General features: G+C 37.2%; 1 protein-coding gene across 2 annotated transcripts; it reads right to left on the reverse strand.

Moving 5' to 3' along the window:
• Positions 1-231: 231 nt before the first annotated feature.
• On the reverse strand, positions 232-6,628 carry LOC149831761 (myosin-binding protein 7-like). Of its 2 annotated transcripts, XM_090014109.1 has the most exons (5): positions 6,247-6,570; positions 4,269-5,580; positions 3,906-4,187; positions 653-699; positions 232-571 (listed from the first exon to the last, which is right to left on the reverse strand). In XM_090014109.1, exons 2-5 carry the CDS (start codon positions 5,505-5,507, stop codon positions 469-471), a joined length of 1,671 nt encoding a protein of 556 aa, XP_089870235.1. In that variant the 5' UTR covers positions 5,508-5,580; positions 6,247-6,570; the 3' UTR covers positions 232-468. The 2 variants fall into 2 exon arrangements, with proteins under 2 accessions (XP_089870235.1, XP_089870234.1); XM_090014108.1 differs by having other exon boundaries at positions 3,906-5,580; positions 6,247-6,628.
• Between the last annotated feature and the right edge of the window lie 8,474 nt (positions 6,629-15,102).

A 15,102-nucleotide genomic window follows, 5' to 3' on the forward strand; every position in this document is an offset into this window, starting at 1 on the left:
AAATAATAGCATCCATTGAAAATGAGAAAGTAAACACAACCATGGTTTGGAGACATGGTAATTACGAGCTGGTTACTGAAAGTCAAAACAGATCACAAGTTTAAGTCAAAGATGATTCAATACATTCATTTCAAGAATTTTTCCCTCATGCACTGCTCCAAACGAATTATTCAAACAAGCACAGGAAAACGTATTTACATGGAGGCAGCATGAATTCATACCTTGCACACATTTTCCAGGTTGTGAAGGCAAGTATGCATACAACACTATCAAATGTACACATTCTTGTTATCATTGAACATGACAAAACGTTCATTAACACTCATATAGGCAAAAGCGTGGAGCAAAATCAATCAAATCACAAATGTAGATTCCTGTGAACTTCAAGAAAGAAAACTTAACCAATTGCAACTTTTGAACATATGATAATTCATTGACCACAATAAGTAGTCACAATTTCAAACCCATTCATGGTTTTGCTCTTGTGATGCATCTCCAGGGTCTGAACTGTGGGGACCTATCTAAAAGTAACAGGAGGCCCACATTGTTTCCTGAGGGACCAAATGGGTATCTGAAAAAAGGAGGATACACAGTAACAACCTGGTAGTATACACATTGCAGAAAGTACATAAACCAACGAATCATCACTTACTTGGTTCTGTGTGACTTGTTTCTACGGAAAATAAATGACACAATCCACTGACAAAGCAAAAAAAAAAAAAAAAAGATTAAGTGCAAGCTTACAGTGTCAGCAATAGTATATCAAATCAAAGCAGTTCATGAAAAAAAGGTGAAACCTTTAAATATATAGTATTTAACATTGATAAGCACAAAGCCTTTAATTAAGCATGGCAAAATTAAATTTAAAAAAAAAACTCCTAGGCTCCAATTCTGTGAACCACACCCTTAAACATGGATGAAATAATATGAAAAAGGAAAAAAGGCCTAAAAAACAAAAGAAACTATTTAAATCTTCACAGAAACACATAAACAATTTCAGTTGTTGCAAGTAATGAACAAATACGAACAAAGAAGCACAGCAATGCACTAGAACAAGGAATAATTCAAGAAGCAAGTAAATAACAAGGATGATGGTGTTACTAATTGCAATACAGATATGCACAAGATCTGTTTTGCCTTTTCTTTTTAGGTTGTGTTTGGGAGGTTGTTGTCGGTGGAGGTGACAGGGTGTAGGAGACAGTTATGGCCATTCAAAAAATCCTATTTCAGCAGAAGATTGTTTGGGAGAACGAATGCATGGAACCTTGAATCTAGGCTGGGATTCAGGAGGTTCCAAACCTGACTTTTACCCTCTTTCAGCTATTTTTGCAAAGAGGAGGTATTTACAACTCCTCATTATGAAGGGATTCTGGTGGGTAGTTACCAAAATACGTGCACCGCTCTCTCTCTATCTCTCTCATGTTAACAATTAATACTTGGTTTGGATCTAGGAAACCCAAATCCCACACAATAGTCAGACATTGGATTTGGATAAAAAACAAATCTTATTGGCTCCGTAACATTATTAACTTGGGTCAGATGTATATGGATTTGGAGTCATATGCGGACCTAGATTGCCTTATCTCAAATCCATATCTAGGATGAATATAAATCGAATATAAATTTTTTTTACCAAATCTAACTGAATGGACTCACGTTCAATTGGATATCTGACCCAAATTTAAATTGTCTGCATCCTTAATTATAGGGTTGAAAATGGATCCAATTTGGTCAATTTTTTGTCTGAACCTGACACTTTTGTTTAGCATATCAATTGAGAATTACACATTCGGTGTCTTCTCTATTAAAATCAATGTTTTGAATCAGATAGGTGGTTAAATTCAGATCTAATCCAATCCATATATAGATTGTAGATGTAAGTTTTTTGTCCATTATTTTTAGTAATCTCAAGTACATTAGTATAATTAAAGATATGTATGAAAGAGTAGTAACCAATGTCCGCACTTGTGGAGGGGTGACAACCAATTTTCCGATAACGGTTGGGTTACATCAAGGATCTGCTTTAAGCCCTTTCCTATTTGCGATAGTGATGGATGAGCTTACGAGATCAATTCAAGAAAATGTACCGTGGTGTATGTTGTTTGCTGATGATATTGTTTTGATTGATGAGTCTAGAGCTGGGGTTAATGCTAAGTTAGAATTATGGAGACAAACATTGGAAGCTAGAGGTTTTAAGTTGAGTAAGAGTAAGACTGAATATATGGAATGTCGGTTTAGTAAGCAACGAAGTAGTGATGGGAGTGTAGTGAAGCTTGGTGAGCAAGATATACCGGTGAATGATTATTTCAAATATTTGGGATCCATCATTCAAAAGTATGGAGAAATTGATGGAGATGTAAATCATAGGATAAAGGTTGGGTGGATGAAATGGAAAAGTGCTACTGGAGTGCTGTGCGATCGTAGAATGCCATTGCGGTTGAAGGGAAAGTTTTATAGGACGACTATTAGACCCGCTTTACTATATGGTACGGAATGTTGGGCTGCCAAGAGACATCATATTCAAAAAATGAGTGTAGCTGAGATGCGGATGCTTAGATGGATGTGTGGAAATACAATAAAAGATAAGATTCGGAACGAAGAGATACGTAAGAAGGTAGGTGTTGCACCCATTGAAAATAAGATGCGAGAGAATCGTTTAAGGTGGTTTGGACATATTCGGCGAAGGCCTAATGATGCTCCAGTTAGAAGGTTGGAGAAATGGGAAAATATATTAGTTAAAAGAGGTCGGGGTAGGCCTAGGAAGACTTGGATGGAGATGATAGGAAAGGATATGAATGCTTTGAACCTCACCGAGGACATGGCGTTGGATAGAAATGATTGGAGGAAAAGGATTCATGTGGAAGACCCAAAATGAATTTCTTTTGTGGTTCATATCGTTGACCCCAATTGTTTTGGGATGAAGGCGTAGTTGTTGTTGTTGTTGTATTTTTAGTAATCTTGAGGTTGATATTTGTAAGTTTTTTGTCCATTATTTTTAGGAATCTTGAGGTTGATGTTCGTAAGTTTTTTGCCCATTATTTTTAAGAATCTCGAGGTTGATATTTGGGTGGGCATAACAAATTAGATAGTTGATTGAAATGATCAGCATTTTTTTCTTTCATTTTTTAATGACATGCTTTTAGTTTGCATTTTTCAGTTAGTTTACTTTTATTAAAAGTGAATGTATCAGCATTGGGTAAAACTTAGTAGATTTAAAATTAGACCTAATTTTTTTGTGCATGAGATTCGATTCAACTGTAATCCATATTACATGTAAATTGTTCTCCAAACAAAATAAGGAATCAGGTGGAATCATAAACCAGAATCTTTAAGGGGATTACTAGTGCTCACAAACATTCAAGGAAATCCATATTTCATTTGGAATACACTTTCCTACAATTCCAGTATTTATAAGTCCACTGACTCCCTTCAAATCCCATCAAATGCCTCCTCCCAAACACAGCTTTATTACTTCAATGGGGTAATAACAAATCACTCCAGGTCTTAGCATATTGTTGAAGGTCATATTTGATGACAACTCTACTTGGTCTACCCCAAACAAGTACCAATACGCAAAATGCAAACATACAGCTCCTTTGGCTCTTTAATCCACGTGTTGGGACTAGCACTAAGATCCCAAATGCTGTTGCCTTTAGCATGAAATACATTTTTTATGGTCACAGTCAAAATTTCTACTAGCCCTACAAGCGCATGTTCCAACTCCGTCTACTTTAACAAAAGAAAATGCTTACAGAAAGTCAACAGAGCTCAAGAGGTGGAGTTAGACGAATCAAAGCTTTGCAAAAAAATTGAAGGGGAGAAAGAATAATCCCACAGAAAACCAACTGCATGATACATAATCAAGAATAGAGAGACAAAAATAGCCCAAAAACTATAAAACTTACCTTCAACACAGAGATGAAAGAAATGCTTCCCATCAAGGATGGCTTCCTCACTATCTTTTTTTCTGGCATTCGCTCATTGCACAGCTGCTGTGCTATCTCTCTTAGTAATAACAACTGTGCTTTGTCTGTCTGCATGGACATAATTGCTTGCTTCATTGATTCCCTGTCAGTCTCGAGTGCCTGAAGCCTCAAATAAAGCTTTTTAACATCAACACCATCTCCCACATCAATTATGTTCAATGAACCTCTAGGTGTAGTTACATACTCATCAGCTCTCCCAAGCTGAGATTTAGAATCAAAAGCACCGTCTTCAGGTTGCAAAGTCTGAACACTCCCGTCAGTCATGCAAAAAGTAGTACTCACGCCTTTGTTTCTCTGTGGAACTGGTTCCCCTACCCAACCTCCATTTTCATGCACGGGTGTCTGCTTAGAACCATGTGCCCCATGAACAGAATCAATAGTGTATATCCGATCACCAGTATCGTCAGCAAAGTCAGATGCATTGTCCCCATTTATATAATAATGATAATCTTCCATGGTAGAGAACTCCACCTTTTTTGAGTTCCCATTTGGACCTGACATGATCATCCTTTCTGCTGTACGTTCTTGGCCTGCTTCCTTAACCAAACCAGAATAAGTGCTGGCGCTATCTGTGGACAAGGTTCTCGCATGTTTTGACCTTCGAGAAGAACTGAGTACTTTATCATGAGCATTCATTCCATTGTTGAATTTCCCATCTAGATAATGGCTACTAGGTGTTCTCTCCAACTCGTAGATTCTGTGCTCCAAATTCTCAAGTTTGCCCCGGTTATGAGGAGTATCACAAGCATACTTCTCAAGGTCTGAAGGATCATCATATTCTGCAAACTCTTGAATATCATTCAAACTGCACCTTAGTGGTGGGTATTCAAAAGGATTAGGCTTTTGTCCACGGCCTAAAGAAGTATCCTCTGAATATGCATACCTATTAGATTCTTCAGGTTCCTGCCAATCAGTATTTTCTGATTTTTCCCCCATACTCCTACTCCGATTGTACCGGCCTGTGAAAGATGATTCACTAAACTTGGTATCCTCAAAATCAAATTGATCGAACCCCAAACTCATCAATCTATGTTTATAGGCCTGTATCTCACAATTTAGAGACTGTATGACCTGTTCTTTTTTGTACAGCAATTCCTCCATAGCAAGTAGCTCCTGTTGATCATGAGCCATTTTCTCCTCTGCAAACCGCTTAAACTGCCGAGCTTCCATCTGAACCGAAGCCTTTTCTCTCTGCAGGCGCAAGATCATGGACATGGCCTCATTTGCGGAAGAACATGCTGCATTCCTTTCTTCTTCCAATTCAACATAGAGTTCCTGAATTGACTGCTGCTGGCTGTTAACAGTCTCCCTCAATGCAATGCACTCATTCTCTATCTCAACCTGAGCTACTGAAAAGAAATCCGGATCATTTATCAAATCTTGTCCACAATTTGGCGGTCCCTCAATCTGTTCAAGCTTCCTCTTCATGGAGCGATGCCATTTAGTGCTACCCGCAGAACAACTAGAGCTGCAACTACAACACTTCTTCAAAGTGTCTGTTGGAGGAGATTCCGAATCCATGACCCACAATAAATTTTTTAGGTTCCTACTTCTCGAAAATCAAACTTCCACCACCCCATTAAATTATAATGAACTGAAGCAACAAAGAGGAAGAGAAGGTCGTCAAATTCACGAGAACTATTTAGAATGCATCAAATTCAAACAGCAAATTCATCTCAAGTCCAATAAAAACGGGAAAAATAATACATCCAGAATATTATCTTATCAGTAACTATTAAATTTCATTTATGGTCTTTTAAAGCCTATGAGGTTCAAAACCCTAAATAACAAGAACTCCACAGGACTTTTAGATTCGGAACCTTAAAGTTTCAACGCAGAATCTTCAAATATTACACTTCCAAAGAGAAAAACAACGATAAGCCCAGCCTTTTAACAAAACCCTAAATTTCTCCCTCTTTTCAATTTCTAACATATATAAGCATCAACGAATCAATTCACCGCGCTACTATACATAAAGATGATCCGAAAACCACAACGAAGCCCAAAAAATCTCTCCATGAGATTCATAAAAACGTGGAAAAAGTGGAGAAAATAACTCTTATCCGTGACTTCGGCAACCCTAACCCAAAAACGCTCAAATTCGAACCAACGAAAAAGAATGGTCCGAAACAAACACGACGAAACCTCTAGGGCATCGCGAATTTCACAAAAAGAAACGCTTAAAACGCATCAAAATCCAACAAGTAACGGAATTTCATCATCTTTAACTCAAAATTTTCAAATTCAATCTCATACGAACCAGAATCTCTCGAACCTCGAACCGCGGCAAAGCAGCACCGACGAGAACCACGAAAATCCTCTCTCACTTGAAACCCTAAACCATCCAGGAGCTCCGGAAAAGCGGTAACGGACGGGAAAAACAGAAATAGCGAACCGAACTCCTTTGCTTGTTAACGCCCGTTCCCTTCCAAAAACCGACGGCAAGACGGCCGGGAAATGGGCGTGTCCACCTCCTCTTCCTTGTCCAGCTGCCAGGAAACGTAAAACCAGAACGGAGTGAGGATTCCGGCGAAAATGTAGACGAAAAATCCACGGCGAAGCTTCAAGGAGCACAGGGGAAAACGTCACGCCGGAAACCGAAGGACACGAAGAAAAAAAAAATCACGAAAAAAAAATGATCCAAATTTCGCTGGTCAAATTATTCGTTTTATATTTTTTTCTTTCTAATTTTTAATGCAAACTTCAGTTCAACCCAAAATACTTCTACAAATTTCGAAAACTTGCACTTCTTCTACGTAAATCACGGATACCCGGCCCACATATTTTACATATCTCCATTGGGCTTGGGGTCGCCCTAGATGTCCAATTTTAGATCCATTCTCCAAACCATACAACTAATTTTCCAAGTTCATCTCCAAGTCTAATTAAGTCTAACTTAGATGAGTCTGGTCCAGGTTCATGTTTAAATTGCATCCTTTTTTTTGAAAGGCAAGCTGGGGTTAGCCGGACCCCTACCAGAAAAACAGCCGCCCCATGTGGCAGATGGATTCTTCAGCTTGCTTACCACATGGGATAATCAATGCATCCTTTTTTTTTCTAAAAAAAAAACTGCACTAAAATAATTGGTTCTTAATGAATCTTAGGTCGAATTTGATATTTGATTGGCAAATCCTTAGATCAAGTTGAGTCTAATGAGAAATTGGACCCACCAACCCAGATCAACAGCTTTCACAGATACAAAAATCTGATTTATCTAAAACCAATATAACAAAAAGATATTGCTCTTTATTGATGTTGTTATTGCAAGAATCCGTCCACTAAGTGAATCAGTTTTGAAAAAATAAAACAAAAACAAAAAAATCAGTCTGAATTAGATTGTATTCTTTCAATTTTATATCTTTTTTTTTTTTACATTTACATAGAGAAACCACCTCCATGATCAAAGACCTGGCCCACTAGCCGCGACTGGTGGTCGTAGTCCTAGCAGATTAAAATTCCATGAACTGTAACCCTTGCCTTCAAAGAGTCACCATACCTTCCACTTGGGTAAGAGGTGATGCCCCTGAGATTTGAACCTAGACCACCTGCCTAGTTGCCTAGGTCCCTTCTTACTAATATAATTTTTAAAAACATCTATTTGAATGGATTCAATGAAGAGTTGACCTATTAAAGTTGATTCTAACGAACAACACTTGGCTGGTTTTTATTCTTCAAAAAAGGCTGAATCGACTCCTATGTTGTTTCGACAAAAGGCCGATTTGATCTGAATCTATCGATTTAGATCACTTGTTAACTACATTGGTTATTATGCTAAATTAAAACAAAAAAAGTTAAAAGCAAGATGTGTGTGTACCGGAGTGTACATAAAAAAAAAAAGAAATGAAAAGAACATGCATGATCAAGCAAATTTAGAGAGTATTTGGGCTTTTAGGAAATTTGAAAAGATTAAGGGGTGAAAAAAAATTTAATTTTTTTTAATGAAATTAGCGATAGATATCGAGAGAAGTTGGGAGGTGTGTGCGTGTTCGCTTGCTGGGCGAGACAGAAGCCACCGCTGCTCTCCTTACTCTTTCTGCGGGTCCCACCCTTAAACGATGAAAGCAATGTACTTTTTTTTTTTTTAATCCTTTTGCTTTTTCTCTAATCACTTTCTTCCTTGCTTTTGTTTTTTAATGAAAAATATCTTTTTCGCTTTTATGGTCTTTGCCACTGTTTCCCGAAACCCTCTGTATTCGAGAATTGCATTCTATAAGAGAACTGAACATATTAGGCTCCATTTTTCTTAATGCCCTAAAGGTTTTAAGTGTTTTATGATAGTTTTGAGCCGTTAGATGTGTTTAGCATACACGGTTTAGTGGGAGTCATCTTGGCTCATGTTTTTTTTTTTAACGAAAAACATATTTTTATAATCCGGGAAACTGACACCTTCGTAGCCATTAATTTTGAATCACCGGAAAAACCTGTATACAAACAGGTTTTCCCGATAATCTAAAATCAATGGCTAGGAAGGTACCAGTTTTCTTGGCTCATAAAAATATATTTTTTGTTAAAAAACATGATCCAAGAGTCATTTTTCACTAAATCAAGTATGTTAAACACATCCATCATTTCAAATATATCATAAAACACTTAAAACCTATAGGGCAGAAGGAGAAATTGAGCCTAATATCTTCACTTCCCATATATATATATATATATATATATATATATATATATATATATATATATATATATATATATATATATATTAGCTACTAATGAAGGTAAGAAACTAATGAGTATAAATCTTTTTTTCTTCGAGACAATTTTTTGTAGATCAAGTGTGGATGTGATCTACATGGTTTGTTTAATAGAAAACTTGTTATTATGATCATGTTATTATGTAAAAATGTGATCAAGTTATTATGGCAAGTAATTAGGTTTTTGAAGAGGTCCAAAAATCAAAGTCCTGCAATGTGCCAAATTTTATAACTCAAAAGATCACATTTTACCATAAAAAAAACATGATCCAACGCTTGATTATTAGCAAACAAACCATGTTGAATACATCTATGTTGTTAGATTGAGTAGATACAACTCATACCTATCATTTCTAGCTCACTAGTTTCTTACCTTCATTAGTAGCAAATAATTTTCATATATACACATAGATACCGGCTGGGCCAGCCCGGCCCATTGCCCACCTCTAGTCCCGGGGTTTAAATCATTAATAAGAACCCTCTAGTTGGAGCTCATAATGGGATGTTGTTTTGACCAAGTCTAACCTCAAATAGTAGAAATTGATTATTTCATCATATTTTTTAGACAGAAAATTATGATTTTGTAAGGATTGAATATTTGATACATAGTACGCCATTGATTTTTTCAGCCCTTGCAAAATTTTACACACACACGTTGGAATAACATGATGGAAGCATTGATTTCTACTAACCTAGACATATAGATCACATTTGGTTGTTTCATTGTAAAATAACATTAAAAAATAAAAAATATTATAGTTTTTTACTATGTGGTTCCTTAGTCAAGAGGGTAGCAAACATTAGAAATATTGGGATATAGTGTTAGTCTATAATGTTAATACAAGAGAATGAAAATGTTAGCTGCCCTCGAGCATACCATATCATCTAGTAGAAACCACACCGTTTTTTCACATTTTCTTGTTTTTTTTTTTGTGAATCAAACCCTATGGATATGATTTGTATGGTCTGCTTAGTCAAATAACATGTTTTAGACTATTTGATTATGATCCAAATTTTTAAGGCTATAAATCTCAATGGTATATAATGCCTCAAATTTTCAATAATAAGAAAATCATGTTTTTATGTTAAAAATGCATTTCTTAGTGGATCAACTATCTTGAATGCAATAATGAACTCAAATTGGCCAAATAACGCTTGTACCTATGAGATTCAGCTAAAGAGTACCGTATCCTAGAGTGCAGCAAATATATTCGCTGAGTTATATATAATTTATTTATCTTTTTTTGAAAGGGATATATAATTTATTTATCATTAATACAAAAGGTTTAACATTATATGAACACATATATTACTGTGCCCTGTGTGATTATTTCAATGCGTTTTATGACGAAGAAAAACCCTAACAGAGAACGGGGTCACTTTATGGGCTCGCTTTTATGTGAGGTAAATCTCCAGGTTGAAGACACGATCACCCAGCCTTACATGCCCCCCAACCATTATAAAGCAATGGCAGCCCCCATGCACAAGGGAGATTCGATCCTGAGACTTCTTAATACAGGACCCCGCTGACCACATGGTTAACCACGGCAGTGGCCATTTCAATGTTTTGTAATATTATGTCTATCAACTAACGAAGATATGACCCACAGAGTTGGTTTTGGTTTAGTGAGAAGGGTCATTTGTGACAGTGGTGATTAACCGCCACTAGAACCCTATATAGGGTAAGGTCGTGATTTTCTTGAAAACTAGGTACTAATCTTTGGCTGGAAAACACCAACGCGTTCGTTTTACGTATTTAGCTCAGCAGCCAAAACATCCTCTTTATTGGATGTTTTCCTAATCGCAGGAAAGCCTGATACTGGTTTGGTCGGGTTGGATTTGGACTTGGGTAGAACCAGATCCAGATCAGATTTGAGATGATGGTATCACAACTGGATTGGGGTTCAATCGGACCCACCATAAGAGAAATCATACTCAGATCATATAAGGATTACATGAATCAGACCCGAACCCTACCCTGTAAATTTATATTTTTTATCCTTTTTACATTGAAAATTTGTGGAGCTTAGTCAAAACTCAGGTCTGGTGTGAAAGTTCGCAAACCATACCCAAGTCTATATATTAATCGTACCCTTCAGGTTTGACCCAGATTCTATTTGAACCTTATTATTTATCACCAAACCCTGAGACCTTTTAGGGTTTGGTATGGGTCGGGTCTGAGTCAAATCCGACCCATTGACACCCCTAGTTGTACACTTTTTACCATTTGACCTCAGCAAAGGCCAACGAGATTTCTCAACTGATAAAGTCGGTTATGTAAATCCCTTTTATTACATATAATCTTGCTATATATTACATTTATGTGCTCTTTTTTTTTTTGAAGAGAAACATTTATGTGCTTTTTATTATGTGAGTAGTCCCCCCTTTAATCTCACTAAAAAGGCCCTCATATCTAAGATACCAAGGTATGCCATATTATTTATGGCTTTCAATATTTGGAACAGTGGCACTGTCCTTTCAATGCACCATTATTTATTTAAAATTTGAAGAATCCAATGTACCATGGATACATTGCTGCATTAATTATTTGCAAGTTTTATACCATGGAATTTCATCATTTCATATGGTGGCCATCATAGGTTTGAATTCAAAGTGCCACATTTGCTCTTTTCCTTTATCATCATCAAGCTTTATCTTAAACTATTTGAACCTTTTCATGATTCATTTTCATTGAGTGTGGCTAAAGTGCCATGGTATTTGTCATTGTCCCCAATCGTCCTCGTTTATTTAGGCTTGAGACTGCCACTAATAAGATACAAACTTTAAGTGTCACTTTAATTGAGTCTCACATACTGAGCATCAACTATCATCAAAGTTTGGTCCTTGATAAATAGTAGCTAGATGGGTGAAAAGATCAGGTGCAATCACATGGCACAAAAATGTGTGTATTAAGCACCTGATCACCCTCCATCTTGGCGGCCTGTCAGGTGTGGGGCCCAAGACCGAGGGCGATCAGGTGCTTAATGCACAAAAAATGTGCCATGTGATTGCACCCGATCCAAACTCGCTAGATTGGGTCTAGTAAGGTTGGGTGGTTGTGTCCTCATGGGGGCTTTTTACCTCACAGGAGTGGTCCTATTAAGTGACCCAGGCTTCTGAAAGGGTTTTCTCTTCATAAAATAAATAAATAAACAATAACTAGAGGGAATTAGTGTCCGCACCTTTGCCAAGCTAGCTTAACCAAGCCAGCTTGTGGGTCCAGTCAAAATCAAGCTCAAAGAGTGAAGATCTCAAGTTTGAAACTGAAAGGGTTCTTCATGTGCAAGAGTGGAAGCATAAAGAATTAAAGCATTCAGAGCTAGAGAAAATACCCATGAACAATGTTGTCAAAATGAATTTCTAAACTGAATTTCAAGTCGATTCAAAGAATCAGCCATTCACACTCGAATAGAAAACTCAAAAATCACAAAAAATAAAAAAAGGTTCGGTCCCACCTCAATTAAGCTCGAATATCAGGTCGATTTCTCAGTCAATTTTTGAATTAAGGCTCATTTCGAATCGAGGTTGATTCAGTCCAATTGATTTGATTTGATTGTGAAAACATTGCCCACCAAGTTTTGCACCAAGAGTGTGAGAACAGGACCAACGCTGTAGCCTGTACCCCTCTACGATTCAAAAGGTTGGTGGTTTAAATTTGGGGGGAAAATGTCGATTTCAATTTGAACAGGATCAATCATGCAGTTGATAGAGAAGTGTCCTGGTATTGTGATACTCTTCTGATAGTGAGCAGAGAAAGATACCATCGATGGTACATGTGCTTGTGATGTGATCGCCATGATCTCAAAATGCTCAATTATTTGTTGCACCGTAAACGACAGCAGGAAAGATTTTGGAAAGCCAGCAGAAGTTTGGCGTTTGGAGAAGGATGACAACTGAACTGAACTGTCACCTAAAGTTTAGAGCAAAGTGTCCTTGTTTTATGTGATTGTTTTTCCAGAAGTCAGAATCACTCTCAGTGTTTGATAGTGTGTTATGCGCTAAACGACATCGCCATCAAACAGTGGACGCCAGGACGGAATAAGCAGTTCTATGGATTTGATATATGAAGATTTCAAATTTGCAAGCATCTTATTTAATCACTTCTCATCTGATTCAGTGGGTGGTCAGGAGGATCCCTCATAAACCCCATAAGAATCGGCACCCTAAAGCAGCCACAAAACTAAAAAAAAAAAGAAAATAATATAAAATTCAGAAAACAACTAAAAGCACTCATAATTCATTCATTTAACACCCTGTTCGTTTCTCTACAATAAATATTTATAACGATAAAAGAGAAACCCTGATAACCCTAATCCTATTACGAATCTAAGATATATTCGATATCAAATAAGATTCAAAACATAATTCTAAACTAAGATTCAAACTAAATAATAAAAAAATATAAATTGTTAACATGGATCTGAATGAACACTATGAACTCGATAGTGTCTAGCTCTTGCTCCTGCATCATTCTCCACAGATTGGAGAAGACTCGTCCTCGAGTCTGAATCTTGTGCAAGATCGATTCAATGCAGCTATCCCCAGATGATTCGAATATGTCACATGTGGATACAAAGATAGAATCTAACCCGCTAAAGGATTGATCATGAAGACTATGCATATCTTGCTTATGGACGATTGATATAAAAAGATAGCAAATGGCCCTATAAGTAATATTTGGATCAAGTCAAAGATATCCAAATAAAGATCCGTTAGGGTCCAAATAGAATTAATTGGACCAAGTTAACCTTTATTGTACCAAAATGGGATTAAGTTGGTCCTACATCAAATGAGAAGTATTTGTTACACAAATTGGTTGGGTTTAATGGACTGGGAAGAAAAAAATTGGGTTTGGGTTTGATTCGGAAAGAACTTAGAACCAAACCAGATTACAAGAGAGTTTTCTTGGGTCATGACAAAACTCGAACCTAAGACCCATGGACTGACCCCAAGATGATAATTATGGGCTTGAACCATGCCTAGACCCATGAGACTTGGGTCTGGAGGCTCGAAACTGCCCCACATAGATGATATGGGGAGGAACCAATTCGGGACTCAACCAGTCCCTCCATTGCTATCATTATGGAGGGGGGTCCTGTTGGGTTTCCCTCCTTTGTGGGATTCATTGGTTCGATGCACATTCAGTATCGCTGCAGAATTCCAAGCACGATGCTTGATCTTCTTGAAGACGATTTTCGTATTCGCTGGATAGCAATTTGTAGAAATCCTCTCAGCTGAATGACGATTCAACTGTTCAGAGTTTGAGGATCAACGATTTATGGATAACAATTTGGCTAAGAGTGCTTTAACCTGAATATTGATTTGCAGTATCGCTGCATAGCGATTTGTAGTATCGTTGCATAGCGATTTGTGGCTTCAGGTGGATAGCGATTTGTGCTAATGCGCTTCAGGCACATTGTAAGTTATGCAAGACGTTTAGCCTTTCAAATTAAATGTGGGTCTCATCCTCTATTTAAGAGATGGATGAGAGAAAAGAAAAAAATGAAGCAAAAAAGAGCAAAAAGGTGTAAGAAACTCTTTTAGGGCACCGAAAGGGTGTGGAGTGAACAAAAGCAAGAAGTGTTGCTACACTTCTTTCAGGATAGCTTCGTCAAGCTGGTTCTTCAGATCACTTGTTCTTTGTTCTTCAGTGAAGTATATCCTCTTGTTCATTTCGTTACACCTTATGTGTTTGTAAGGCTTATGCCTTTTGGCCACTTTGTAATCTTTGTTTGAAGAAAGTGAAAGTTGTTGACCTATTGGTCGCCGTGGACGTACCTCAGTTGAGAGGGAACCACGTAAATCATTGTTTGTTATTTTGTTTCCGTTGTTGGTTTGTTTTGGTTTTATTTCTTCCACTGTCATTGCATTATTGTTTTCATCGATTTACACTTGTGAGGAGACCCTGTACGTCCGTTTTAAACCTAATATCTGGTATCGAAGCTTTGGTTCATATATTTTTGTGTGAAGTCATGGAGAACAACATTGGTCGTTTGATCAGTTTGAATGGCACAAACTGGATGACCTAGAAAACAAAGATGGAAGATCTATTGGTTTGTAAAGATTTAGATGGACCCATAGAGGGTGTTAGCGACAAACCAGAAGAGATGAAAGATGACAAATAGAGAAAGCTAGACCGAAAGGCGATCGATTTCATTCGACAATGGATAGATGATAGTATCTTTCATCATGTATCCACAGAAACTTCAGCGCATGGTCTTTAAACCAAACTAGAAATCCTTTACGACAGAAAGACGATAGTGAATAAGGCTTTTTCTATTTCAAAAGCTTGTAAACCTCAAGTATAAAGAGAGTGGCTCTATTGCAGAGCATTTAAATGAGATCAAAAGCATTGCGAATTAGTTGGCCACTATGAAAATCACTTTTGATGATGAGTTGCAAGCCTTGTTGCTTCT

The sequence above is a fragment of the Nuphar pumila genome, chromosome 7, assembly GCF_984573655.1.
Source record: "Nuphar pumila chromosome 7, dmNupPumi1.hap1.1, whole genome shotgun sequence".
In the NCBI taxonomy this organism is placed as follows: domain Eukaryota; kingdom Viridiplantae; phylum Streptophyta; class Magnoliopsida; order Nymphaeales; family Nymphaeaceae; genus Nuphar; species Nuphar pumila.

What these genes read in the sequence shown, in the direction of transcription:
- LOC149831761 (XM_090014108.1), bottom strand. Translation starts at nt 5,507, where the DNA reads ATGGATTCGGAATCTCCTCCAACAGACACTTTGAAGAAGTGTTGTAGT. An exon ending in CTTTCATCTCTGTGTTGAAG is followed by an intron (nt 700 to 3,905) that starts GTAAGTTTTATA and finishes TTGCTTTGTCAG; the next exon opens with TGGATTGTGTCATTTATTTT. An exon ending in AACAAGTCACACAGAACCAA is followed by an intron (nt 572 to 652) that starts GTAAGTGATGAT and finishes TCCTTTTTTCAG; the next exon opens with ATACCCATTTGGTCCCTCAG.